The sequence below is a fragment of the Cryptotermes secundus genome, unplaced genomic scaffold, assembly GCF_002891405.2.
Source record: "Cryptotermes secundus unplaced genomic scaffold, Csec_1.0 scaffold88, whole genome shotgun sequence".
NCBI lineage: Eukaryota > Metazoa > Arthropoda > Insecta > Blattodea > Kalotermitidae > Cryptotermes > Cryptotermes secundus.
Genome location: NW_019724585.1, coordinates 1,329,930 through 1,357,415, shown reverse-complemented (window position 1 = coordinate 1,357,415; position 27,486 = coordinate 1,329,930). Strand labels below are relative to the sequence as shown.

Genomic DNA, 27,486 nt, shown 5'->3' with positions numbered 1-27,486 from the left:
TGTGTAAGAGAACGTAATTATTTTTCGCCTCACAATAAACTCACTTGTCACACCAGTGCAACAGCGCTTGACGCTGTGGGCGAATTTTTCACTCTCGATTCAGGCACTCAGTCTGGCCGAAGTGATATGAGCACGGAAAATACGGACCGTATTCCGCGAACCTCACGTACATAGATCCATAATAATCAGAATCTCGAAAAGTTCGTCTTAGGACAGTTGGAGAATGGAGAGTGAAGTGATATAGGTAGATGAATGTGCAAATAATTTTGCAGTTCTTGGGCATAATAGTCGGTTTCGTCTTCACGCCAGCAGGATGAGGTACCAATTTCACATTGTATATACAGTAAACCCTCGTTAATCCGGTTACAGTTAATCCAGATGTCAGATAATCCGGATTGAAATATGAGAAATGCTGTTCACAGCTGAGTTTATACTATAAAGACATGGCATTTCGGAAGGCAGATGAATCACTTGTCTGTTCTGAAGATCTTTCACAGTTTCTTCAAAATTGCATTATTACTTTCAAAAACAAGTACAACTTCTGGGCTTTCTATCGATGAATAAATATATTGTCTTTTTATAATTTTCGAATAAAGGCTCTGCAGTTATATTTTTTTTATTTAATTTCCCCAGGACTAATTATATCATTACATTTTCCGTTTATTTGTGTTCTAAGAATTTTATCTTTTAGGGCTACTTTTGCTTCACCAATCCGGATTATCGCTTAATCTGGATGACCTCTCCACACAATTACTCTGGATTAGCTAGCATTTACTATATCAGCGACCTATGGTCATTCACCACATCGACCCTGATGACTAAGACAGAGGAGATTCCTGAAACTTCGGTTTTTAATTCAACACGGCTGATCGCCCGAGAAGATTTTACTGCATTTATGATCCCTGAAAACTTCAAACCTTAAATAATAGTTAATTTTTATCGCACTTTCTTTATTTTTAAAAAAACAAAAGTAGGCTTATCATGTCACTTTAGTGTCTGTGTGTCTGTGTGCCCCACCTATCAACTCTTGAATGCCTGAACCGATCTTTATGAAAATCGGTATGTATATTATGACACCTGAGCCCATTTCAACGGCGTATCTCATAAATCCCTGCCATCAGTCTGTATGTCTACATATGCATCCGCCTAACGTTGCTAGGCAACGGCTTGGTAAACGCGTTGCCGCTGCAAAGAATGCACGCAACAATATAAGAATTGCTGGACGCACCGTTTTCTATATGGCCCGTGTTGTATCAAAGGAGAGTGCGGATCTGTCTGTGTGTCTTCAATTTCAGTACATGACCTGCCGAAGCGGTGATCTGAAGTCTCCCAGAGCCGCCAGACAATAAAATATTGCAATGAGTTCCGTGGGCCTCGGAACCAAGAATATTTGTGCTGCAAAGTGCCAGCAGAAATTTGCTGGGCTGGCCTGGATTGTGTATCCCCTAATCGTTTCTAAGCAAGGACTCGATAAACATGTTCCCGCTGCAACGAAGAGTTGTTCGGGGCATCGTTTTCTATGCGGTCGGCGTCGTATCAAAGAAAAGAAGGCGATTAAGTTTTACCATAACTTCTTGTTGGACCGGGATAGCGTAGTCGGTATAGCGACTGACTACTGGCTGGACAACCGAGAGGTCGGTGTTCGAGTCCCGGTAGGATCAAGAATTTTCACTTCTCCATGTCGTCCAGACCGGCTCTGGGGTTCACCCAACCTCATATCCAATGGGTACTGGGGGCTCTTTCTCCAGGGGTAAAGCGGCGGGGACGTGACTATGACCACTCACTAGTGCCAAGGTCAAGAAAATGTGGATCTATACATCTACTCCCCCATACGTCTTCATGGCGTAGTGCTTAATTAGTTAAGCACAGGGACAACTTTACCTTTTACCTTCTTGTTGAAGTAGTACTACGCAGTCAAATGATATTCCACCAGGAAAATTTACGAAAAAATAAATCCGTATGGTCGTTGAAGAGGTTCTCAACCGATATATAATTAGACAACACTTATTGTATGTAATTCACACAAGAACAATCACACGATCCCAGACTTGACTTTGTAAATCAACAGCAAAGCAACTAGTAACCTCCAACGAGGAGGTCAGGGTAAAAATTTTCCGACTCATATATGAGCTTCAAACTAGTGTTAGACGAGTTGGGGGGAAGAACCTCATATAGGGGAAGAACTTCAGAAAAGGAATGGTACTACAATAATCCAGAGAGAAAAATTGCATATTTATGTCGCATATGCATAGAATTTGTGGGCGTGGAATTCACAGCAAATATGCATCATTTCAGGAATGACAATAGGCAACTATCAACATGACAGAGAATGGAAAATGAATGGAATTAGATTGATAATATTTTGGAACTGTAATGAATGCGGCATGGTTTGTAATTTTGCTGAATTAATTCAAAAAATTATATAACATCTATGTTACATACTTAGCTGACATTTCTTGAACACAGAAGTAACAAATATGATTTCAGTGTAGAACGGTTTTTAATGTTTCGGATTTGTAAAAAAGAACTTAATGTGACGTGACGGCTGAAAGCCGGAATAGTTGAGCCAGAACCAGACGTCCATTGTTCAGCAACGTTCACTTTCCCGTTACAACGTATAGCAGTGAACGTGTCGTCACAAGGCAACAAGCTGTAAGCACTTAGAAACGAAACGGTTGCTTAGAAATGAATACATGGCTTTCCGAGGCAACGCATTCGTGAAACAGTAGTGGGACCCTTGGAGGCGCTGAGCTATGAAGCTAGCTCAGTCTGAGATCCAGAGAACCAGACAGAATTGGAGAGATTGCAGACTCTTCACGATTCATCGTTTGAGGATTCAATAGTTGAAGTGTTACCACGCCAAGACTAAGCAAACAGATGTTGAAGATTTGTTTTCTGTGGTATAGTCACAGTAATCTTTAGAGTGGTATAATTATTTGTAGTTACGATTTGTGAGCATCCAATAAATTTATTTACCAACCCAAACCCCGTCTATAGCGAAGCGCCGCGGCCAGCAGACGGACATATTCCGGCTTTCAGGCGTCATGTCACAATATTTACACTATACAATAAACATAATTAAAACTTTATATACTGTGATATTTAGTTCTGTCTTGAACTCTATCGACAAATAGAATATGTAAGAAACACCAGGAAGGAGTTTTAGGTCCTTATCCTAATTAATGCATTTTTAATTAACAAAAACATATATCGGGCTCTGAGAGGATCTGGACAACAGTGCCCCTCACACACAAATCGGATGCTTGGGGTTGAACACGAAGAAAATACAGTAACAATCCCGTCAAAAATTAAAATCATTATAAACAAATATGGCATCTTGTTGGTAGAATGGTAAAGCTTAAAGGACTAACACAGCTCCAGCATAGTGCTAAATGACATAAACAGCTCATCTTACATTCGCAAAAGGAAAGAAAAGAGCTTCAGCTTGTCGGAAATAAACTATGACCTTATCATGATTTGCATAAGCGCAGTGGGGAATTAGACTTACGACGACCTTCAAGCTATGCCGTAGTGTGATCTCTGGACTAAATCAAACTTTCATCACATAGGGCCATACAAAGTTCTTGTTGTTGTTGTTGTTGTTGTTATTATGGCTCTAGAGCCATTTGTTGTGTCTTGGCAGCTTTAACAGATTCTTGATCCTATACACTGTTGACAGAACTCCTTTGAAAGGGGATCAGCCCGTCACAAGGCCTCTATCTACACAGAGAACAACACAAACAATAAACGCACACAATACAGACATCCATGTCTTGAGTTGGATTCGAACCCACGATTCCAGCGTTCGAGAGTGCGAAGACAGTTCATGCCCTAGACCGCGCGACTACTGTGATCATATACGCACAGAATTAGGTATAAAAAAATTAAAGACAATTTTGATACAAGTTTATTAGGTTCAGGTTTCATTATGGGTTCAAACATATCGTATTTGTATACAGAATATATAAACGTACAGATTTTCAATGAATCTTGTCTACGGTAAGCAAGTTGCCTAACTACATTACAAAACGTGTTCTTTATTTGGTATTGCTCTACTTGCTTCGATGTCTGACGATCATCTCTGATACGTCGTGAATGGCGATTCATCGATTGTTCCGCATAAACTGATCGATTTGCCCTCTAAACTCAACACTTTACACCCGAATGCTGACCCATCATCAGCAACACTCGACCGCCTTTCTCCAGATCCTACCATCTCTTACCTTACGAGCGTAGCTACAGCCATATTGAACTGACATTCTTCTCGAAATTTCATTTTTTACATGCTGACTGCAGCCATGTGAAACATGACACAGTAGTCAAAAGGCAATGCAAACACTTATAGGTGAAGATTAGGGACGATTCATACGGTCTATATCCGCCACCTTTACCTTGAAACTCACTGTTATCTGAATGATAAGGGCGCTCACTGACAAGTGAACAGTCATTTCATTTCTGCATTAACTACTTCTTCCACTGCTTAGAAAACAGGCTTGCAAAAAGCTTTATTTAGGGAACAGAGTCCATCGCATTTTACGCGGCAGATGCGCTCCTGAAGACCTCGTGTGATTCAAGACAAAGTTTCCTCATGAGAACAAAAGCATTCCTGATTTTTTTTGAGGGGGGGGGGGGNGCTCATGGAAAGAAAATCATCTACTATTTGTTTTGAAGGGGGGGGGGAGAAGGCCAATATTTCGAACTTTACGCATAATGTGAGACTTCATTAAAAGTTTTATATCACTACTATTTCAAATTCAGAGAGCCGGGATAGCGTTGTAGGTATAGTGATTGGCTACATGCTGGGCGACTGAGGGGCTGGAGTTCGAGTCCATGTAGGGTCAAGAATTTTCTCTTCTCCACGTTGTCTAGACCGGCTCTGGGGCCTATCCAGCCTCCTATTCAAAAGGTACTGGGGGTTATTTCCATTGGGGGTAAAGCGGCCGGGGCTTGAAGCTGACCACTCGCCTCAAACTAGTGCGGAGATCAAGAAAATGTAGCTCTATATGTTCACTCCCCCATACACCTTCATGGCGTAGTACTTAATTACATAAGCTGAGGGACAACTTTACCTTTTTACCTTTACTATTTCAAATTCGCACTCTAAAAAAGTAAAAAAAGTAAAGCCATCCCTGTAACAGGCCGTGAAGACCCATAGGGTTGTGATATGTTCAGGATCCCACATTATCTAGACAATCGGCTCAAAGATGGCCGTAAGGTTGTCAGCCTTACGTGCCGGCCGCGCTTTACTCCCCAGGAAAATTAATTCATTCCTGGTACTCATTCATGTTAGAGGGTGAGTCGGCCCAAGGGCCATAGTGCGGCTGGAAGGATTAGGTCAATTGAAACAAATCCACTGCCTTCATCGGAACTTGAACCCGCGACCTTCCGTCTTGTAGCATAGTGCCTCAACCACTACGCTACCGCACTCTATTTGTAAATATTAGGAACTAGATACGTGTATGGAGGTCCTACGCATTAGCTATCTAATTTTCTCTTAAGTTTCATAAATTCAATTTAAAGCATTATAATGACCTGTGTATAAAACCGACAAATTGTGTTCAAGTAACGTGACAAATATTCGAAGCGGAAGACATCGGAAATATTTAAATACATTATTACGGCCTACTGATATTTTGTGAATATCACGAATGGGAACAATGGTAATGGTGCATGAATAAACATCGGTCCTCTCAGTATAGGTCTGAGTGATACAGGAAAAATTTCGTGTATTTTTTAACGACGACTATCCGTGTTAAAGGCGTCATCGGAGAGGCCAGTAAATGAATGACTGCCAATGTCGATGCGTCATGGCACATGCCATGCCATTCTGAATGATAACCTCAACCCTCATAGTGCGTTTACTAGTTTCATGAAATCCCACTGAAAACCTTTGTGAATTGATTCCCTTTTTAAAGGAGAGTGGAGAGTGATCCAGTCATTGTGAACAAAGTCGGGCCTACGGAGGGCAAGCCACCGCCATCAGACAAGACGCAGACGTTTTTGACAGACAGCCCAAAGAGGAACTTGATTCTGGAGGCTCTCGATAACAATGACGTCGTTCACCCAGGTTCATTCCAAACAGCATCAAGTCAAAAAGACCAGCTACAGAGACATTAAAGGCAATGCACCAACCCACAAATCTTTTTTGGTACAAGAGTATTAGACCCAGAATTGTATCTCTGTACTTTTACAATCTTCGGTCACAGTAGCTTCGCGGTCTAGGGCATGAACTGTCTTTGCTCGATCAGAAGCCGGGATCGTGGTTTCGAATCCCTCTTAGGGCATGTATATGCGGTGTGTGTGTGTGTGTGCGTTTATTCTGTGTCCGTATTGACCTGTGTTTAGGTAGAGGAATAGCGACGAGCTGATCACTCGTCCAAGGAGTCCTACCGGCTGTGAAAAATGATTACGGAACTGAATAAGAGGCCTGGGACCTGAATGGGCTGGAAGAGCTACTGAAAAAAAGAAATTAATTTTACAACTATCCCACACTCTCCTGATCTAACCCCTGTTGCTTACCGCCTTTGCCCCAGAACGAAAGCTTTCTTGAAAGGACGCAGGATACAGTCAGCAGAACAAATAGTAAAATAAGCTATGACGGTAGTAATCAAGGAGACTTTAGGAAATTGCCTACACGAGTCCTTCCAGCAGTGTACGGCCGATGGCACATGTGATATAAAGGAATGGAGCACTTCAAAGGCGATGTGCAGTACAACTCACCATAATGTCAAATAAAAAGACATGGACAAAAATACGCCATATCGATTTCCGATGTCACTCGATTTTTTCAGTTTTCTAATCCTTCAAGCCACACTATGGCCCTGGGGTTCACTCAGCCTCTAACAGAAATGAGTACCAGGAATCATCCTGGGGGTAAATGGAAGCCGGCGCGTAGGGCTGACAACCTTACCACCATCTGTAAGCAGATTTCTAGAAAATGTGGAAGCCTCGACGTCTTAGAAGCCTATGGGCCTCCGGGGCCCGTTACAGGGATATCTTTGTTCACACATACGTCAATGTCCTCTTATCTGATAATTCGCCGGGCTCTGCAATCTCTTGTAAGTCTCTTAGAATATTTATATACTGCTGGATTTGTCCGACGCATCTACTGGATGAAGTTCGTGCAAGCTCGGTATTTTACTTACCTACAATAGGATTAAACTACCAATGAGCCAAGTAGGTCCATACCCTACATTATATAACAGGTTAGACCAAGTGTATTGGTCTGACTCGCATTATGCAGTGCCCGGGTCGAATCTCTATTGGGGAACCGATTATAAGGGCTGAAAATTTTTTATGATTTTCTTTACACATTTTATATATATCCTTACACCAAATTCAATGAAAAATAACAACTAGGCCTATTGGCAATTTAAAACCGTTGAATGACCTACGAATCAGATTATGGCCGAGACAAGAATTTCTTTTATCGCTAAGACCAGACAGGATCTGGGCCTCATCAAGTTTCATAAGAACGCTAACTGGGGACCACTTCTGTGAGGACCAGACCGTGAAGCTGACTACTTCTTGCCTCTAAGTTCCGAGGTTAAGAATTTGTGAAGTACTAACGCAAATCCCCCCACTCCATGGGTAATGCTTAGGAACAGAGACATCCCAAGTTAAAATGTTAAGAAGTTCAGGAATTGGCGTGAAGACATTGAACTGGCCAAACTGATTATCGGCCTTCTATCTTAAATTTCCGGTCATAAAATTAAATACTAAAATTATGAAGTCGTTAACTGAATGTAGGCCTACGGAAATCCGCAAATTCAATCCCGGGGCTACCTGAACAAATCAGTTCTCAGCAGTCTGGCTGTATGACACAGCGGTATTTATAGCTGCTTGCAGAAGGTGTAATACTGCCAACAACTTATTCGTAAAGACTCTCAATTATGCTAACGAAGCATAATGCCTGTACAGTTACTCCAAAAATCGAAGAAGCTAATGACAGACATGCCTGCAGATCTGATGTGCTTTGCACACACGCTGTGTTATACCGTTCGGGTGAAAATTTAGAAACGTAAATTAGGCTTCGAGAATTTTGTAATCTGAATTCTTGGCCTAACACGATTAGGTCAAAAAATGTATACTTACAGAACGCGTAGTACCCATGAAGGAAACAATTCATACATTTTGATAGACATAACTTAAGTGTGGAAGCCAGTTAGATAACCTGAGCGTAGGTTACAGAATAATAATAATAAAAAGGAAACTAGATTTAACTTTCTAAGGCAGAACCCAATGACCGCGTTCAGTGAATATACAAGTATTATAATTAGCCATCAGGTACCTCAAAACAACAAAGGATTTCTTGACCATCCGAGTAACTGTCAAATCTCCAAAGGAAAAACTTAAGGTCCTGAAAGTAATGAAGTACTTAAAAAAAAAAGTAAAGCTGTCCCTGTAACAGGCCGTGAAGGCCCATAGGGCTGTGAGACGTTGAGGGTCCCACATTATCTAGACAATCGGCTCAAAGATGGCGGTAAGGTTGTCAGCCTTACGCACCGGCCGCGCTTTACTCCCCAGGGAAATTATTTAATTAGCGGTAGCGTAGTTGGTTGAGGCACTATGCTACAAGCAGGAAGGTCGAGAGTTCTTGGATTTTTTTCAATTGACCTAATCCTTCCGGCCGCACTATGGTCCTCGGGTAGACTCAGCCTCTAACAGAAATGAGTACCAGGAATGAAGTAGTTACATTATTAAAAATCTGTACATGCATATTCGTCTGATACTGCTACTTACTCCAAGCACTCACAACTCCGCTTAGTGTATCTCCTGGAATTTCCATGGTTATTAGCATAATCTGTTTTCAAAGTACAAACACTGTGTCACTTCCCTGAGAATTTATTGTGGTATGGAGCATTGTCTGTATTTTCCTACTAGATTCCACCACACGCAACTTTCACACACATCACGATTTTTAGAGCACAGAGCGAAAAATCGCAAAGAAAACTTTCAAACTCAAACCTCAAATGATAGTTACGTCATACATTAACTACAGTTTTCGTTGTAGTGGAATGGAGACCCTGAGGAACTTTCCGGTAAGGACGGCCACTTTTCATGGCGTTAGAGACACACTGTGCCATGGATGGAAAGATGTTGTAATGAAAAGAATATATCACACAGATGAATATACCAAATGGGTAAAATAACTGTATAAACACAATGCAATTTTTGACCTCGCATCTAAATCTGAATATTATTTGAGTTAATTAATTGCGAAAATATTTCAAAAGACAATTGCGGTGTGATAAGAAGGTAATAATTTCATCTTATTCATTCCATAGGTTTCCTTTTTTAAACAAATAATGATCACGAAAATAGTGTATCAGATTCCACATTTGCGACGGAATTTAAAATCACAAATTCACGAGCCTCAGATCCCTTTGTATGAAGCTATTGAAACTACTTCAGAAATATATGTATCGTAAAAGAGAAATATTGACTAAGAGCACTTCACTTGCTGCAGAGGCCACACTAATTTCCTGAGATCGGAATTCCACGACGATGTCAGTATCAAAACACATAATTAACTCTAGTGAGGCACAAAATGGAGGGGGGCCAACAGTTAAGACTGACACTTCCAATTTCTGGCGGACAACTACAAGCGCGTAGGAACAGCTGATTCAAAAACGTTTATAGCCTTGGCGTCTACAACACAAACTGACTCCAATGTTAATCATAGGAACCTTAGAGCAAAACTATTAACATTTCTGAAACATTTTGTCATTGAGAACCTCACTACCATACAATTACCACAGCTCCATTAAGTAAATGTTTTCTCAAAAGAACTGATACTCAAAAGTGAGCACGCGATCGCACTGTCGCCAACTTAACAGTTGTTATTACATCATTCAGCCATCTGTGAGATCAATAAAGGGGAGACAGTGTGCTGGACAGAGGGCCGGTGAATGCAGATGTGAAGGGCAACTCTTGCCAGCGTCTGTTACTGTTAACTGCTTATAAAATGGGGGTGTGTCTAGTGGCTAGCAGCCATATTGCAGTACACTTAGGATTACCAACCATATGAAAGTGGCCATTTTAATGCTCTCGGAAGGGATTTTTGAGTACCCGTGAGAATTTTAATGCACGTGTATTCGTAATAATTTCTCTTTCGGGATGTGACGCCGCGTAGTCTGTTAGTTCACTGACTTTTGGAGGAGCTTGCTTGTTTGTTGCTTGTTTCTCGCTGTATGCTTGGCTCGACCCTGGAGACAGACGCAGTACGATCCTCCGAAACCCCTACCAGATTACACGACGTCACATCCCAGAAGAGAACCTCAAATCTAACATAATTTCTCGTTGTTCGCTGATAGTAGCAAAGCAAGGAGAGATTTCCGCGCTATGAACAAAATCTTTGTCCAGTGTCTTAAGTTTGAAGTGTTTTGACTGTGCTCAAGTGTCACATTAACTTTTGCGTTCTGGTGCAAATTATGGTGATACCGTCTGAGAAATTGGCTTTTTATTAATTAGGTATGTTGTGGGACATACTGTCAAAATACTTGGTAAAATATCTTCATGTGAGAACACGTGGTGCAAAATTACTCTAATAATTGCACGTATATTAATTGGTGTGTTATCTTGTGTTAGATTATACGAGTAAGTGGACAACCTATCTCGACGCAAGTTCAACAAGGGTCTCATATGAAATAGAATATAGTTCTACTAGTCGAACTAAGGCCGAGTATAACCATAAGCAAACGCACCGACAGGTAACGAACCATCAGAGGACGGAAAAAATACTCTCAAAAGTATTGTAGCGTGTACAGCCGTTTCTAGGCAACGGCGACGAAACAAACAAAGGAACAAAGCCCGTTGCTAGGCAGCTGATTTTTAATAAAGCAACAACTGGACTACAACAATGGAAAAGCTGTGATTCCTAAGTGGTCCGTGTCGAGATGTTATAAGCAAGACGAGGTTTAAAAAAATACTATCGACTATGACTGACAAATGACAGACCCGACCTCTCGTCAGAGAGGGCGCCCCGCATGGACAGGACCGTAACTATTATTTAAAAGGGAACATCTGGTCATGAGCCCCAGCCGGGGCTCGACTCCAGGACAACAGACTGACTGACTGTCAGTCGCAATGTGACTTTGACTTTGAGCCTAGTCAGTTGATAGGAGGTGAAGAGAAGGCTAGGATTGTGGTGTGAAATGGCCGCACGTTAGTTGCAAGAGTGTTCAGTTGAAAGACCAGATGAGAAGAAAAAGACTTGATATGTTATATTTTGAGGGTGTAACTCAGACTGTTACAGTTCCAGTGTTAAAATCCGTTGCCAGGAAACGGCTAGTGGAGAATGTAATAGACCGAGGACACAGTAGTCTGTGTGTGTGTCAGTGACCTGTAAATTGCAGTCCCGAGTCGTGAGCGTACCAGTGGTCAACAAATCGAGTAACCAATCGAAACCCCGTCTATAGTTACACACATAATACGTGAGAGCATTTAAGGAGAATGTTCACATCAGAAATTAACAAAATAGATTGCCACCGACAGGGACCGGTCGAAAAAGTTGGGAAGAATATTTCGTTGTGTAGGCGTTTGACGGAACTTGTCGCTCGCAGAGTTACCTATGGGTGTCACACAATACAAGTGACTGTGGTGGTCCGTTGTGTGCAGGTCAATACAAACAAACAAAACAAACTCCGTGAGTTTAGTACGCAAGCGAACTATACCGACTGAGTGACCGCCGCTTGTCGGCGAAGTTAGTGCCAACTTTGGCGGATAGAAGGTGTCGCGTGATCATCGCAACGAATCCACACGGCAGTTAATTTCGGTTTTCTAGAGCGGAGCCGCTACTTCCTTGAAACAGCTCCTCAATTATCCTCACGAGGCTGAGTGGACCCCATTCTAGCCACACTACTTCTCAGAAATATCTGGTAGCGCCGTGAATCGAACCCGGACCTTTGGATCTGTAGCCAGGAACGCCGACCACTAGACCACAGAGGCGGCTGTGTGCAGGTGAATTCGAGCAAATTGTGGGTCCCCTGATGGTCGGCTTCCTCATAGTGTCCTTACGTATACACTATACATACTCGCAGTGTGAACAGGGAGCCGCGCCATAGCTCAAGCGGTTAGTCGCTGTCTTCCCACAGCGGCGGCCCGAGTTCGATCCCGGGTCTGGTCAAGTGAGATTTGTGGTGGGCAAAGTGGCACTGGGGCAGGTTTTCTCCGAGTACTTCGGTTTCCCCTGCCAATCTTCATTCCACCAATTGCTCCACAATCACCGTCACCTATCATCTGGGGCTGGTACAATAGGCCAGAAGTGGCCGCAGTACAAGGGACTTAGTCCCACCCCACTAGCAATAAAAAAAATAATAATAGTGTGAACAGGCCTTTACGTAAAAGTGTCCATAAGAAACTGACAGCTACTCAGCTTGTTAAATAATTCCTCTCCTTCTATAAAACCCCAAATTTCATTACCTTGTTCACAAGAGCCAATCGCTGGACTCTTTTTTAACGGCCGGCTGAATTCAATTTACATCCTCATGCTCTTGGGTTATTTATTTAATATCCACTTTAACATTAACCCCCAATCTACCAATATGCTCTCTTCCCATAACGTTTTCCGACCAAAGTCCCGAGCGCATTTCACTGGACCGAAACGAAAAAGGAAACAGACTTTAAAACCTGATTCGTATTTTGCGTTTCCAGATGGCCGCGATGAGGCATAACGCTTACCGTTCACATCTTGATAATAACACACATATACACGTATATATATATATACACACATATCACATACACCATAATTTAAGGAAATTTTTAACAACATGGACCTGTAACTGACTTCATATTTCCTTTCCGGCTTTGATAGAATCTATACATTGTGAATTGCTGGAGACTGTTTCTGTCCGTTACACTTCAAACTTGGAGAAACACAAGCTGCAGGCCGTCTGTTTGTAAAATCCCTGCTTGCAAGTACTTGTTCATTGTGTGGTAATGTTGTACACTACTCGCATGAAAAGATAAATACCGCTGAGAACAGCAATCTTAAAGAGAAAAAATGCAGACAGCACAGCATTTTTGACTTATTCTACAGGTGAAATGAATACTTGAGTTGCCGCAATAAATACATAGGATGCTTTATACAAAAATTAATACGTAAAAAAAGATAGAGTTATCCCTGTAACAGGCCGTGGAGGCCCATAGGGTTGTGAGACGTCGAGATTCCCACATTTTCTCTAGACAATCGGCTCACAGATGAGAGTGACGTTGTCAGCCTTACTCGCCGGTCGCCCTTTACCACATAGGAAGATTCCTGGTACTCCTTTCTCTTAGAGCTTGAGACGACACCAGGGCCATAGTGCGGCTGGAAGTTTAGGTAAATTGGAAAAATTAAACTTATCTGGACTTTAACTCGCGACCTTCGGGCTTGTAGCACAGTGCCTTAACCAACTACGCCCATAAAAATCAATAGGTAGCTATAAATATTTATCTTTTTAACACACCCTATAATTATTGGCATACTGTATACAGCTTACGTCACAGTTGCAGCCAGTCTTTCTTCAGAAGTATGCCCTTGCGGAATCTGTTTCTCTGTAGATACCAGAATTTCTTTTAAAATAAAAATAAGTTTCACAGGCTTATATTTAAAAGAAAACTTATCAGGTTCTTTCAGCGACTGAGGGAAAAGAGTATGAATTTCATTGTATTTTCTATATATTTCTATACATTTCTATACAGTAAAAGCTTTATGGTTCTGCGTGAGATTATGATTAACACAGTACGGCGACAGACGGAAGCATAGGCTGCTGAAGGTAGATTAACTGCCAATAATAGCCTCCCTGTCAACTGTTGTCATTTTCGAGAAAAAAAATTGAATTTAGAATAGTTTCTTAAAACCTCTATTTTGCGTTTATTTTTTTTTTCAGCATTGGATGTTATGATTAGAACGTGAATATGCGAAGCGAAATCCCTAGGCATAACCAATATCATTTACCCGATACCTTTGCACTTCAATAAATACATTTTCAAAAGATACTCCGTATCTAACAAATGTATTTAAATAGGAATGTAAATTTTAGTGCCGAGCTTTCATCGCGTTTGATTTAATAATGTGACCATAAACAACGGAAGACCCAGTTCGGCCGCATACGGGTGTACGCCACATGCAGACCGCATCCCAAGAGGCACGTATTAAAATCGGTTCTCTTACTTCAAGTTTTTGTGTCGGGCGAAGAAATGTGTTTAAAGTGGCAATTGCTCTGATACGTTTCAGGACTTATTTGTGGATACCTTCCCCAATCCTATAGTCGGGATTGCACTGTTGGTGTAGCAACTGACTACGGGATGGACGACAGAGGGTTCGGAGTTCGAGTCCCGGTAGAGTAAAGAATTTTCTCTTGTCCACGTCGTCCAGACCGGCTCTGGGATTCACCCAGCTCCCTGTCCAGTGGGTACCGAGACTGTTTCCCCCGGGGGGTAACACGGTCTGGGCGTGAAGCTGACCACACACCTCAAGCTAGTGCCAAGGCCAAGAAAATGTGGCTCTATAAATCCACTCCTCCATACGCCTTCTAGGCGTAGTGCTTAATAAGTTAAGCACAGGGAGAAATTAAACCTTACCCTCCCTAATCCTGCTTACTCTTTGTGGCATGTTAGGGATATGAATACACCGCATTTCGTATGGAGTTTTGTATTGTACCAACTCATTTAAAACTGCTCTCAATTTGTCTGTGAAATAGTTCAGAAAGTTCGCCAAGAAAATACTGCAAAATCTGTAATGACGTGTTTCTTTGTTTACCTCTATCATACTGAAAGTTCATAAAACGGAAATAAAAATGTACGCTCTTTGTCTATTTGCTTTAGATTATCATCATCATTAGTGATTTTAGTTTTTCAAGAGGTTCAGTGTTGATACTGACGCTGTTTCTGGGCATCTGCACCGTGCGCACATGCGCTGCTGCTCATGTTTTGGAGGAGCGCACTGATTTCTTCTTCAAAATTGAAGTCATCTGACAATTAAGGAAGCATGATGTTTATCNGTCGCTTGCAGATTTCTTATACTTTTTCTTCTACCCTGAAGATGGAGGCGATACGTTCCTCCGAAACGTCGATTAACACCACATATACACGGTGCCAAATCCCAGAAGACTGCTTTCTTCATGATGTTTATCGTTTTCTTAGTTTCAAGTGTATACTGAGATATAGGCCTGTAGTTATTCTACATTTCGTCGTTACTAGAAAGGAAACGATTTATGAATCCCAGTGTTATGGCTTCGTTGCTTGAGAATGAGAAAGCTGAAATTTGTGCACGAAGAGAAATCCACTACAGTGAATTTAGTGAAGATGGCCACCCCTGTAAGTAGGCCAAATATCTTGGTTGGCAGCATCATTACAGTACGGCAAAATCGTATTAATTTACAGATATATTTTTAACTTGGCCATTCGTATATGTTCTTTATGTATTTGTATTTCATGCTATGACCCTCTACATATTTCACTCTTTCTGTGTTGGTCACACAGCAGAGAAATTGCCAGTTCCTTTGCATCAACCTGCACAAATGGAAACCTCTTCGCCCACATATCCCTTGTACCAGTAATTACTTACTAAACACTCTTTCTACCCATTCTTTCAATCCATAGACAAAGAAATTCTCAAAATAAGGTACGCCTAACCTTTCTGTTCATGACGTGAAAGCAATATTTGGAATTTGCAAGAAGTGTAAATATCACTTGACTTTCGGATCTTCGATTTGCTTTTTAAACAACAGTTTCAGACAGCTGCCTGTCTAAAGATATTACGGATTTTCCAGGCGAATTCAATCTACTTGCTTTTGTGTCTATGGTCATATTACAAGCCTATGCACAGCGCGTGTAATAGAAAATTTAAGTGACTTAATTAATAAAATTGTCAAATTGGCTCGAAGAACTGAAGTAACACTTGTTGAACACTGCGCGATAGAATGAAGTTCTCATGTAATTGCAAGGATATTATGCAGTGAACAATTACTTAAATAGTTCGGTGGATTCTGAACGCTTTGGAGTAAAATAAAAAAAAAAGCAAAATTAAAAATTAATAACTTTATATACTTGTTCCATAATTTTCCAGAGAAGTGCAGAGGCCACTGCTGTTACAGAGCCAATATCGCAATAGACAGCCACCTGCTTAAGTTTAGAGGTATCAGTGGGACTACAGACGGCCAACATAGGTTTCTTTGTATATACAGGGTGTTACCTATACAAGTTCAATACCTATTGAAAGTTTTCCTAAAATTGTCGACACATTCAAATCCTGATTAAAGTGGGGTACAGGTATATATGCCAATAGCCCGGTGGACGAAGTCGAAAACCTTGCAGTGTTGCTCACGTTCCTCATTTCGACAGGCAGCAAGTGTTCCAGTTTGACTATTTGTCGACCAAATGACCGATTTCTATGAAACTTGTTATGAATAACGTACCGGCGCAGGCCATAGAATTTCCATATATTTTTTTTTTTTAATTCACTCTCATCAACAACAATGCCTACACAATGATTGTGAAACTTCTTATGTGAAGGGAAATTTAAATGTTGTATGGTGATATTACCTTAGAAAACTATACACATTTTTAGGGCTACTATTTCTTATCTGTAAATATTATTTAATATAAAAAACTGTGCACGTCGTAGAATATTAGGTTCGGAAGCTGTTACTGTACGCGCAAGTGAAAATTAATGTTATCATAACTACCATCAACACCACGGAAAACTTTTTGCCTCTTTTGGTTACAAGAATTAAAAACTGCACCATGTTTCGCCAGACGTCCTTAGCGTCTTCTGTCCTTCAGTGAGTCGAAATATGGTCTTCGGGATCTGGTGTTCTTTTCAAATGTCCTAGCAATTTCTTCTGATATTTTTTGTCTCCTGATATTTAAAATGTGACACGAAATTTCAGGCTATGTCTGGAAACTTCCCCCCCCTTGGCACTACAGCCCCAGTGGGCCTAGGCCTACCTCCATGAACTTCTCTGTTCACTTCGGATTTTCTAGATCTTACACATTTGGTAGGACTCCTTGGGCGGGTGATCAGCTCGTCGCAAGGCCTCTATCTGTACACAGACACAGAAAAACGCACACACACACAAACTAAACATTCATGCCCTGAGTAGGATTCGAACCCACGATCCCGGTTTCCAAGCGAGCGAAGACAGTACATGCCTTAGACCGCTCGGCTACCGTGACCGGCCTGGCAAATTTATGGTAGCGAATTACTACTTAAAATTTATAGAAATGTCTCTATAGGATTAATAAGGAAAGTAGGTGTCGTAAATTCTTGCAGGAACTTCTACTTTGTCACGAGTAACCTAAATATTTTGCGTACGGGCTACTTCCAATTTGAGTTCCTACGCTTATCAGAAGCCAGGCACGCACAGTTACGTGGCAAAATGAACTCCGTGGGCCTCTTCATTGCTAGACCCTACTTTTGCAAAAGGAGCTGGGATACAGCAATGACATGAAATGTTTTCGTAATTGGCTACAACATATGGAACTAGACTGTTACTTTTTACCGAAGTAGGTCTACTTTCGTCATCGACAAACGCCAGGTGTTGTGCGTTCATTGCAGAAAGCCACGAGGAGAACACAAGACGTTCTTCTGCCGCATAGCTTGAACCACTAAGAGATTTTCAACATTTTCATAATCTGTATTTCTACAAATTATCGAGACAATAAATGGTGTAGATGCTGGAATTTAATGCAGTATTTTCAATTGACAATACAACAGAAATATTAATACAGCTATTATAAAAAAACACCAAATCTGTTATTCTGGTGCATTGAACTGCACGGAAATATTACCACGCGACAAATGGTCCATACAACGAACACGGCAAGAGATATTCTAATATCACCTCAGCAAAGACCTTGGAGAAAGAAACGTACACTCTTCCCATGTGTCAATCCGTCTGTAAAGCCTCTTTACGGCCTTCCAGATGAAAAGTCGAAGTTCAGGTATACAGGTTGTACAGTATATTCATCACGTCCTGATTTTGTAACACTCATAAAAGAAGGCGCAATTGTCTATTGTGGAAAAACTGAAAAACGATTCCACCAGCATTTGAAGTAGACTCGTCAAGACTTACAGTCCCTACGGACGGGAACGCTTTGATTGAATCAGCACGTAATCCTACTGGTCAGATCTCCGTAACACGGTATGTAGGCCAGAGCCATTATTATTATTGTAGGGGGTGGGTTTCCCCATACACCGCAACTAATAGTCTATTGTACGTCCCCCTTTTGATATTCTACCAGTCGCCATATCCTTCCGGTACTGGTGCTCCCTGTCAGCCCCGTTCAGCCAGCGAGACTGGCAGTGGTACCCGATACTTCCCCATCTACCGGAGGCATTGGAAACTACTTGGGCGGGAAACTTTGCATAATTTTGCTCAGAGGTCTCCTAGAGACATGAGGATCTTTTACGTGCCGTAAATCTACGACACGGGACCCACGGCTTAAAGTCCCTCCCGGAGGACTTGTTCCCTGAAAATTTCCGCCCTTAAAAATTCCACGACCTCCGCCGGGGGTTTGAACCCGCGTACCTTGAGTCATGAGGTGGGAACGTTACCCCTAGACTACGGAGGCCGCTTTAGGCCAGAGCCATAGTCTCAGACTAGAAATTAACCGTTGTATTCTTTTAAATAGCTGGGGGTAGGGGATTCCACAATTTATCTGCTCTTTTACATGGCGCGAAACTGTCTTTCACTCTGAGGAAGGAACGCAAATTGTGGCTGTCCGAGAACGGATTAGGTATACTCAGAAAAACACGTGAACCTAAGAGACAAAGCAATGAATGACAGGAGAAAGCTAGAAATCTAGGAGTTTCATAATTTACATCCTTTGTCTAATATTTTAGTGACATTACGTCAAAACTAGACACAAGCACATGCAGAATGTCAGCCAAAACAGGACAAGAGAAACACAAAACATCCGTCACAAAGGGACTTGAGAAAAACATAAAATATCAGTCAAAAAATGCCCTGTAACATAGACACTAATCATCCTTCGGAAAATCTTTAGGAGACGGAAAGTAGCCTATTCGGGTAACGCAGCGTAGACGGAAGGAAAATATTATGAGTTCTACAGAAATTCTGTGTAATATTGTGATATGGACTCAACCTGCTGACGAAGCATCAACCTGGAATTTTCTGTGAATATGATTATGAATCTTTTGGCCCCATAAGGACAGGCAATTTCTTGACCAAATATATCAACGTCTCTTGCTATGCGTATAGTTAGTGATGGGCACAGGTGGGTTAAGTACGGCGTGCCTATGGTTTGAAAGTCATGCTCTTCCTGCTGCCTAACCACATTTACGGGAGAATCACGCTTCACGCCGGATGCTCGTCGCTTCAGCTTAGCGATGCGAACTTCACCTTGCACTCAAGCACGTTCGGCGAACCACATCGCTTCACAATTTCAGTCAGTGCAAAATATGGCCATGCTGATAAAGCTCTGTAAATACCCACTACTGTGCATTTTATCATTGACATTGCAATACGTTACTGAAGACGAAGTTTTTATTACCGCGAAAGAAGAGGCGTAAAATTCCTGATTTAGGTCTACATTTAAGCAATCTGTGATGTAACATATGGTTTTGTTTGTCAGTACTGACTCCCAGTGTCTTTTTCCTCGAAATAATAATTCACGTACTTTCCGAAATATCTGCTTGGAAGGATTTTGAATGTCGCCTGTAAGGGACAGCAAGGATTGGATGAAGAAGTACTTTGTGTAAGAACTCTGATTGGCAAAAGTGAACACCGAGATAAACAGTAACCAAACTAAATACAGACGTACTACTATGTTTCAAGAGATCTCAAGGAGCAGTCAGCAGCTGGCTACTAAAGAGCGATATGGACTTTTCCTAAACTTTCACGGCAAGGACATAATGAAGTCGCATACATGATCGGTATTGATGCAGTGGCAAGTGTACTCTTTAGAAGCAAGTCAAGCAATGTTGTTGTGCCAGGTGAAACAAGTAATTCCCCTTGTGCTGCAGAAGGCCCACAGTGACTGACATGGGCTTCAGAAGAATGTCATCTTCTCGGACACAACGCTGAGTAGTCCTGTGAAAGTCAACTGACATTTCTGAGGGACATGTTGCCTCCATCTTCGGAGCAGAAGAGTAAACCAAGCAAGAAACAAGTTCGTTGCCTGCTTCATACTATTTCCTTGCTCGGCTTACAAGACGTTACACCCCAGAAAATAGATTTCTTCACAGCATATCCTACAATGTCTCAACTTCGTCGAGTCGAAAACTATTCCGCACAAATTCTGCACACTCGAGTGGAACCGATTTTTCCACGAACCGTAGGCAGGAATTCGAGAGCACGGCTGTGGCATTCGCGGCAATGCCCTAACAAAACCGACCTAAAAACTCTGAATGGAGTTAAGATTTTTATGAATTGTATGAAAAGTTAAGATCGTGAAATGGGCAATTTTCTCGTAAAATTTGATTAGATAGCAGGATAGGGATAAATAATATAAGCTATATTCTAGGAGGAGATGCGGATTTTTCCCTGCGACAATATGTCCAGACCCGTCCAGCCCCATATTTAGAGAGTATCAGGAGTTAAGCTTAAAGCCGTGGCTTTAAACAACAGTCTTCAAGAAAGTCGTCTTCTGGGTTTAGGCGCCGTGTATTCTTCGTTTTGGCCGACGTTTCGGAGGAACGTATCGCCTCCATCTTCAGAGCAGTTGAATGGCTTGGAATGCAGAGAGCAGTAGCTGTGCTCTCTGCATTCCAAGCCATTCAACTGCTCTGAAGATGGAGGCGATACGTTCCTCCGAAACGTCGGCCAAAACGAAGAATACACTGCGCCTAAACCCAGAAGACGACTTTCTTCATAGTCATCGCCGTGAAAACCTCAAAACTTACATAAACAGTCTTCAAGTTAGTCCTATAGAAGTAGGTTAGGATGACTAAACAAGTACACATAAGAGGGACGGGACATGTCAGAAGCATAAGGGATGCATAGGTATGTACAATTTTGGTCGGGAAACCAAACGGGAAGGCTTGTGGAATGAGGGTATTATAATATATTTTTGGCTGTGAAGATGTGAAACGGATTCAAGTGGCTCAAAATAGAGTCCAATGGCGGGCATTTGTGAGAATGGAAATTAATATTTGGACTCCGTAGAAGAGAGGGAGAGCTGCATAATATATGATGGCTGTTCATTTGTTGGTTACAAAAGAAGCATATCTGGTTGATGAGATACTAAGTAACATTGACTAGAATTTTGTTAAGAAGGACGTGCACATCTATTGATTTCAGAAAAGTTCGTTCGTTCGTTCGTTCGTTGTACGGCACGGTCAATAGGCCTACGGCGAAGGCGTGAATGCGTCTTGGGCCCCTCGCCCTCCCGCGACACGCAAATAAATAAGGCAGCCCTCACCGGTGCCAAATTCACGCGACGACCCGAAAAGAGAACTATTTTTATGCTCATTGCCAAACAAAATTAAATCCTGGGGGAACACTCTCAGTAAAAGTGTAAATGTGTAGATGGTAATGATCAGTATTTCTACCACACAATCACGTCGACCAAGAGAAACACCGAGTCGAATGTTACTATAACAGATGCGTTAACAAAGCAACCGGATATGACGTGGTGTGGGTGGAGGCAAAGTACGGAAGTTACGTTCAGTGAGATTTGTGAAAACATTAAGGGGTGTCCATGGTCAGCATACTGACATACTTCTGAATTCTGTGACGAGAAACCTTGAACGGACAAAATTGATGGCCTTGGAATGATCGGGAGCTGTAGGTAGGGCCGGCGCAAGACCTCTTAGCCCCAGGCCACTTCTGTCCGTCAGTGATGTTTATTCGTGGCCAGTTAACAGCTGTAGAGGTTATCTAGCACCGAATGAGACGATAAAAATTAGCATGTGTGGCAAAACAATGAGGGAGGAATTGGGTGTGATTTGTTCCAGTATCACATGCACCACTGAAGTTTCGGAGACTGGATCTGTCTCCGTCCTCAGTCTCCGAAACGTTGTGGTTTTTTGTCTTATATATACCAGACGATGGATAGAGTCCAGAATATACCTTATCACCAAATACTATTTGGCGAACAAATCAAGAAGGAGTACACGAGCGGAATACATAGCACATACATAGAAGGCTAAAACGCATAGAATATCTCCGCCAGAAAACCTAGGGGGGAAGAGGACGCGTAACAGGCCAGTGGATAGATGGGTAGGCATTAAAATTGATCTTAAACACGGACTCCTGCGCTGTAAGGATGTGAACTGGACTCATCTGGATCCTAATAGGATCAGGAGGCGGGCTCTTGTGGGCACGGTTACGAACCTGCGAGTTCATTAAAAGGAGGGGAATTTTATGCATAGATGAGTGGCCGTTAACTTCTCATGAATGACTCCGGGCCGTGGAGTGACAAAGTTACAAAAAAACAGTGTCAAAGGAACATGTGTGAAAGGAAAACAAAGCGGTTCTCTTTTCTAATCTTGTCGGTTACGTGATTATTTCCCACGGCCGTATACTGCTATGACATCATAAGTGATTGTTATGTATGACCTTCGCTGCGCATCCCATGCCACTCCCCACTCTAACACAACACGGAGACAGAGAGCCGACACCTGTCGCACAACCCTGCCCAAACAATGTTTCCACATTACACTGACCTGAACGAAAACAATTAATTATTTCTACAGCATTTCCCTTTCAGAGGCACCTCTTCCATTCAACGGATTAAGTTAGGTATCCTTCAAACCTTAGGATAGGTCTTGCTTGTATTCGGGATGTCTCGGTTTCGAATTTCATCCAGGAGACTGGCTGTTCTGATGAAGATAGGATCTGAAATTTTGTGACGTTGGTACATTGGTACAAATATTATGTTTCTGGATATTATCGATCGTCTTGTCTCTATCTAAAAACCTCCCTCTTTGTTTTTCAAAAACACAACGTTTCGAAGACTGGATTCTGTCTCCGTATTCAGGTAAAACCTACTCAGTTGGGCCCAATAGATCCCTATCTCCGGAGATAGGGACTAGCTCTATCTATTGGGCCCAAATGAGTAGGTTTTACCTGAATACGGAGACAGAATCCAGTCTCCGAAACGTTATGTTTTTGAAAAATAAAGAGGGCGGTTTTTAGATAGAGACAAGACGATGGATAATATCCAAAAACATAATATTTGTATTCTGATGAAGATTTTTCGTGGATCTCCTTCGTCTCTATGACATTGGGTTAGCCAAGTCCATGGAGCTAACTACTCCTTCAGAAGCACACAGTCACTCAGCAGGTCGAGAAGAGTTATTGCCTTGTCCATACCACTGGACCCTATCCGGGGTCAACAGAGTCTAGGTCAACTATTACAACCTCAGAGGTAAAAGAAAAAAAGGTAAAGTTGTCCCTGTAACAGGCCGTGAAGGCCCATAGGGTTGTGGGATGTCGGGGCTCCCACGTTTTCTCTAGACAATCGGCTCACAGATGGCGGCAAGGTTACAACCTCAGAAAGTATCTTAAAACAGGTTACGGTCTCTTCCGTCCTCATCGATTTGTTCGAACTCATTCGCAATCATCATAGAAAGGCGCAGTTAAATAAAACAAAAATTGATAAATAACCTGAGGATCAGATCACACATGGCTCTCACAATATTGAGGACACGTCAGTAATGATGTCCGTGAACTGGATGTGAACGCGTGCAGTATAAAGAAAACAACAGGCGGAATTACACAGAATGCATAAAGTGATTTGGAAGTTTCGTGCGCGCAGTTGATTGTTGGTAAACAATATTTCAGTTTAGAGTGTGCGATGAATAAAATCGAGTGCGTTAATTTTATTCACTCAGATTTTTTAAATAAACTGTTACATCCTAGTATGGCTGCAGTAAAGAGAAAAGATGTTGTCTATGTAAGTCGAAAATTTCAAGCGGGTGAACTCACCAATGTTTTATAATTTCTATTAAAGTGGCTGCTGTTTGAATCGCTTGTAAGGAAAATATACCTCTTTTAAAAGAACACAATATTAAAAGACACTGCGAAACAAAGCATACTTCACACTCGAGTGGCTTGTATGACCGGTTGAGAAGAAACAACTGAATTGCATCAAATAAAAGACAAAGAATCGCCGCCAATTTCAAAATATCTTGGATATTACATCTGTTTCTCACTGGCTCTAGTGAGGGTCCACTGAGGACAAGAACGTAAGAGGTTTTCTGGGAGGTGTGAGTAACCTATGAAGAACAACTGGACAGGTTAGCCAAGAACGGTCTGGCAGAAGAGGCTTTTGTCTAAGGAACGGAGGCCCTGGCTGAAGCTCGGTTGCGGGCCCATCAGGGACCAAAAATTATGGGGGGGCAGTGAGTGGCTGAAGACTTCCCGCCGTCCTCAATTCAAGAGAGAAAACCTCCTCTGACACTGGGGGGCTATGTTGCTGCCCCCTGCTACCAATAGGAACCAGCCGCCAGTTCTCGTGGGCTTTCATGAGGGGCCCACAAAGGTAAAAAGTCTGACCCGAAGAAGAGGCTGGACAGGAAGCTTCTTCTTTGCAATAGTAATAAAGTTTCGACTGTGATTGCAGCTTTGAGTCAAGCAATACGAACATTTCCTAATGCTGGGAATGGAAAAGCCCACTGATATGAAGAAATACATGGCAGAAATTCAACATGAAACCCGCTACTCTTTTTGAAGACGTGCTGAATTATCAAGCCATAATCGGCTTATTTTCCATGTCATCTGACTTTAATGTTGATATGTTCTGTCTAATATCAAATGGACTTTACATAATTACAGTGGAGGATGCAGTGAAGATGATAATGCTGTCGAAAAGTTGGAAATGCATAAACATAACACTCCTGGTACTGTGTAGGATTTGTCTTCTACCCTGAAGATGGAGGCGATACGTTCTTCCGAAACTTCGGTTAACACAATATCTACACGGCGCCATATCCCAGAAGACGGCTTTCTCCTGGTACTGATCACATTCTGACAGATCTGCTCCAAGCTGGAAGTTAAACACTGTGTTCTGCGATCCTTTAACTTACGCATTATATTTGGGATGAGGAAAATATGTCTCAGGAGTCTGAGGAATTTATTATTGTAAACATACAGCTGAGCGGTTAGTACCTGATCTTAGCCCTTTTGAGGTTGAAATTGCTATTGCAAAATTGGAAAGGTATAAATCTCTAGGTAGTGACCAAATTCCGGCAGAACTGATTCAAGCAGGAGGTGAAATATTACGTTCTAAGATCCATAAGCTAACTAATTCTATATGGAATAGGGAAAAATTACCTCATCAGTAGAAGGAATCTATTATTGTACCAGTTCACAAGTAGGTTGATAAAGCTGACTGCAGTATTATTGTGGGATATCACTGCTATCAACTTCATACAAAATTGTATCCAACATTCTTCTCTCAAGGGTAAGTCCATATATAGATGGAATTATTGGGGATCGTCAGTGTGGGTTTCGACTAACAGATCAACTACTGATGAGATCTTTTGAATTTGTCAAATACTGGAGAGCAAATAGGGAGTAAAATGAGACAGTACATTGGCTATTCATAGACTTCAAGAAAGCCTATGATTCAGTTAGGAAATAAGTATTGGACAATAATCTAATAGAGTTTGGGTATGTATGAAACTAGTTAGAATGATTAAAATGTGTTTAAATGAAACGTATGATAAAGTCCGTATAGATAAATATTTGTCTAATAATTTTCCCATCCAGAATGGTCTAAAACAAGGAGATGCTTTATCGCCACTCATTTTCAACTTTGCTTTCATTAGGAAGGTCCAGGAAAACACGGTTGGACTGAAATTAAATTGGACACATCTGTTGTTGGTCCATGCTGATAATATGAATCTACTGGGTGATAATGTATATACCATAAAGAAAAACACAGAAACTATATTTGACGCTAGTAAGGAGGTTGGTCTAGAAGAAAACACAGAGAAAACTAAGTATGTGTTGCTGTCTCGTCACCAAAATGCAGGGCGAAATCATGACATAAAGATAGGAAACAGATGTTTTGAAAATGTGGCACAGTTCAGATACTTGGGAACGATGATAACAGATCAAACCCTGATTCAGGAGGAAATTAAGAGGAGATTGAACTCGGGTGTAATGCTTGCTGCCATTCAGTCCAGAAACTTTTGTCTTCTCGTCCGCTGTCCAAAAACATAAAAATTAGAATATATAAAATTATAATTTTGCTTGTGGTTCTGTATGGGTGTGAAACTTGGTCTCTGACATTAAGGGAGGAACATAGACTGAGGGTGTTTGAGAACAGAGTGTTGAGGAGAATATTTGGGCCGAAGAGAGATGAAGTGACAGGAGGTTTGAGAAAACTGCATAATGAGTAGCTTCATAATTTGTACTCTTCTCCAAGTATAATTAAAATTATCAAGTCAAGGGAGATGGGATGGGCAGGGCATGTAGCACGCATTGGGGAGAAGATTAATGTACATAGGACATTGATGGGAAAGCCAGAAGGAGAGAGAGATAACTAGGGAGACCAAACGTATGTGTGTGTATAAAACTGAAATGAATCTTAGAGATATAGAATGGGATGCTATGGACTGCATTGATCTGGCTCAGGACAGGAACTAGTGGAGGGCTCTTGTGAACACCGTAATGAAATTTCGGGTTGCATAAAATTCTGGAAATTTCTTGAGTAGCTGCACAATTGGCGGCTTCTGAAGAAGGGCTTATTTCCATGAGTGAGTGGGTGACCTATTTATGAAAGAAATTATAAAGCTGACTAGAGTTATGAATGGGACATTATCATTCTTGTCCACTACGTACAAAATCGTATACAACATTATTCTCTCAAGGTTAACTCCGTATATAGGTGAAATTACTGGGGTTCTTTAGTGTAATTTTCGACGCTACAGATTAACTACTATTTTTCCTGCATTCGTCTGACACCGGAGGGGAAAANCACTGTATAAGCTGTTTACAAACTTCCACAAACCCTCTTATTAATTTAAGATGGAAGTACTGGCACACGGTAGCGTAGTTTGTCGAGGCATTATGCTACAAGCCGAAAGGTCGCGGGTTCAAGTCCTGATGAGGTGGATTTTTTCAATTTACCTAATCCTTCCAGCCGCACTATGGCCCTAGGGTCGACTCAGTCATTAATAGAAATAAGTACCAGGAATCTTCCTGAGGGATAAAGGGCGGCCGGCGCGTAAGGCTGACAACCTCACCGCCATCTGTGTGCCGATTGTCTAGAGAAAATGTGGGAGCCTTGACGTCTCACAACCCTACGAGTCTTCACGGCCTCTTACAGGGATGGCTTTACTCTTTTTTAGTACTACTGTACAATACTGGGCTTGTATGCGAAACTATTTAGGCTAATTAAAATATTTTTAAATGAACCTATAGAATTGTCTGAAATAAGCAGTTTTATCGCCATTGTTTTTCAACGACGCTTTAAAACACGACATTAACAAGATCAAAGTAAAACATTGGGGAACAAAAATGAGACACATCATCTGCAGTTCTATGTTGATGCTGTGTTACTGTGCTAAAATATAAATACCAC

At 41.6% G+C, this 27,486-nt stretch overlaps 1 protein-coding gene across 9 annotated transcripts in view; it reads right to left on the bottom strand.

Moving 5' to 3' along the window:
• Positions 1–27,486, bottom strand: part of LOC111862253 (echinoderm microtubule-associated protein-like 2) — a 110,423-nt gene that overhangs the window by 59,358 nt on the left and 23,579 nt on the right. The window contains exon 1 of one of the 9 annotated variants that reach the window (XM_023847488.2): positions 12,791–12,871. The exons of 6 other annotated variants lie outside the window; for them this stretch is intronic. Coding sequence is in view for 2 of the 3 variants with exons in the window: in XM_023847484.2 (XP_023703252.1) it covers positions 8,743–8,800 (58 nt within the window). In the remaining variant the exon portion in view is untranslated. Of the gene's footprint in view, positions 1–8,742; positions 9,671–12,779; positions 12,872–27,486 lie in introns of those variants that run through there. 2 more of the 9 variants (XM_023847486.2, XM_023847484.2) reach the window with 2 other exon arrangements.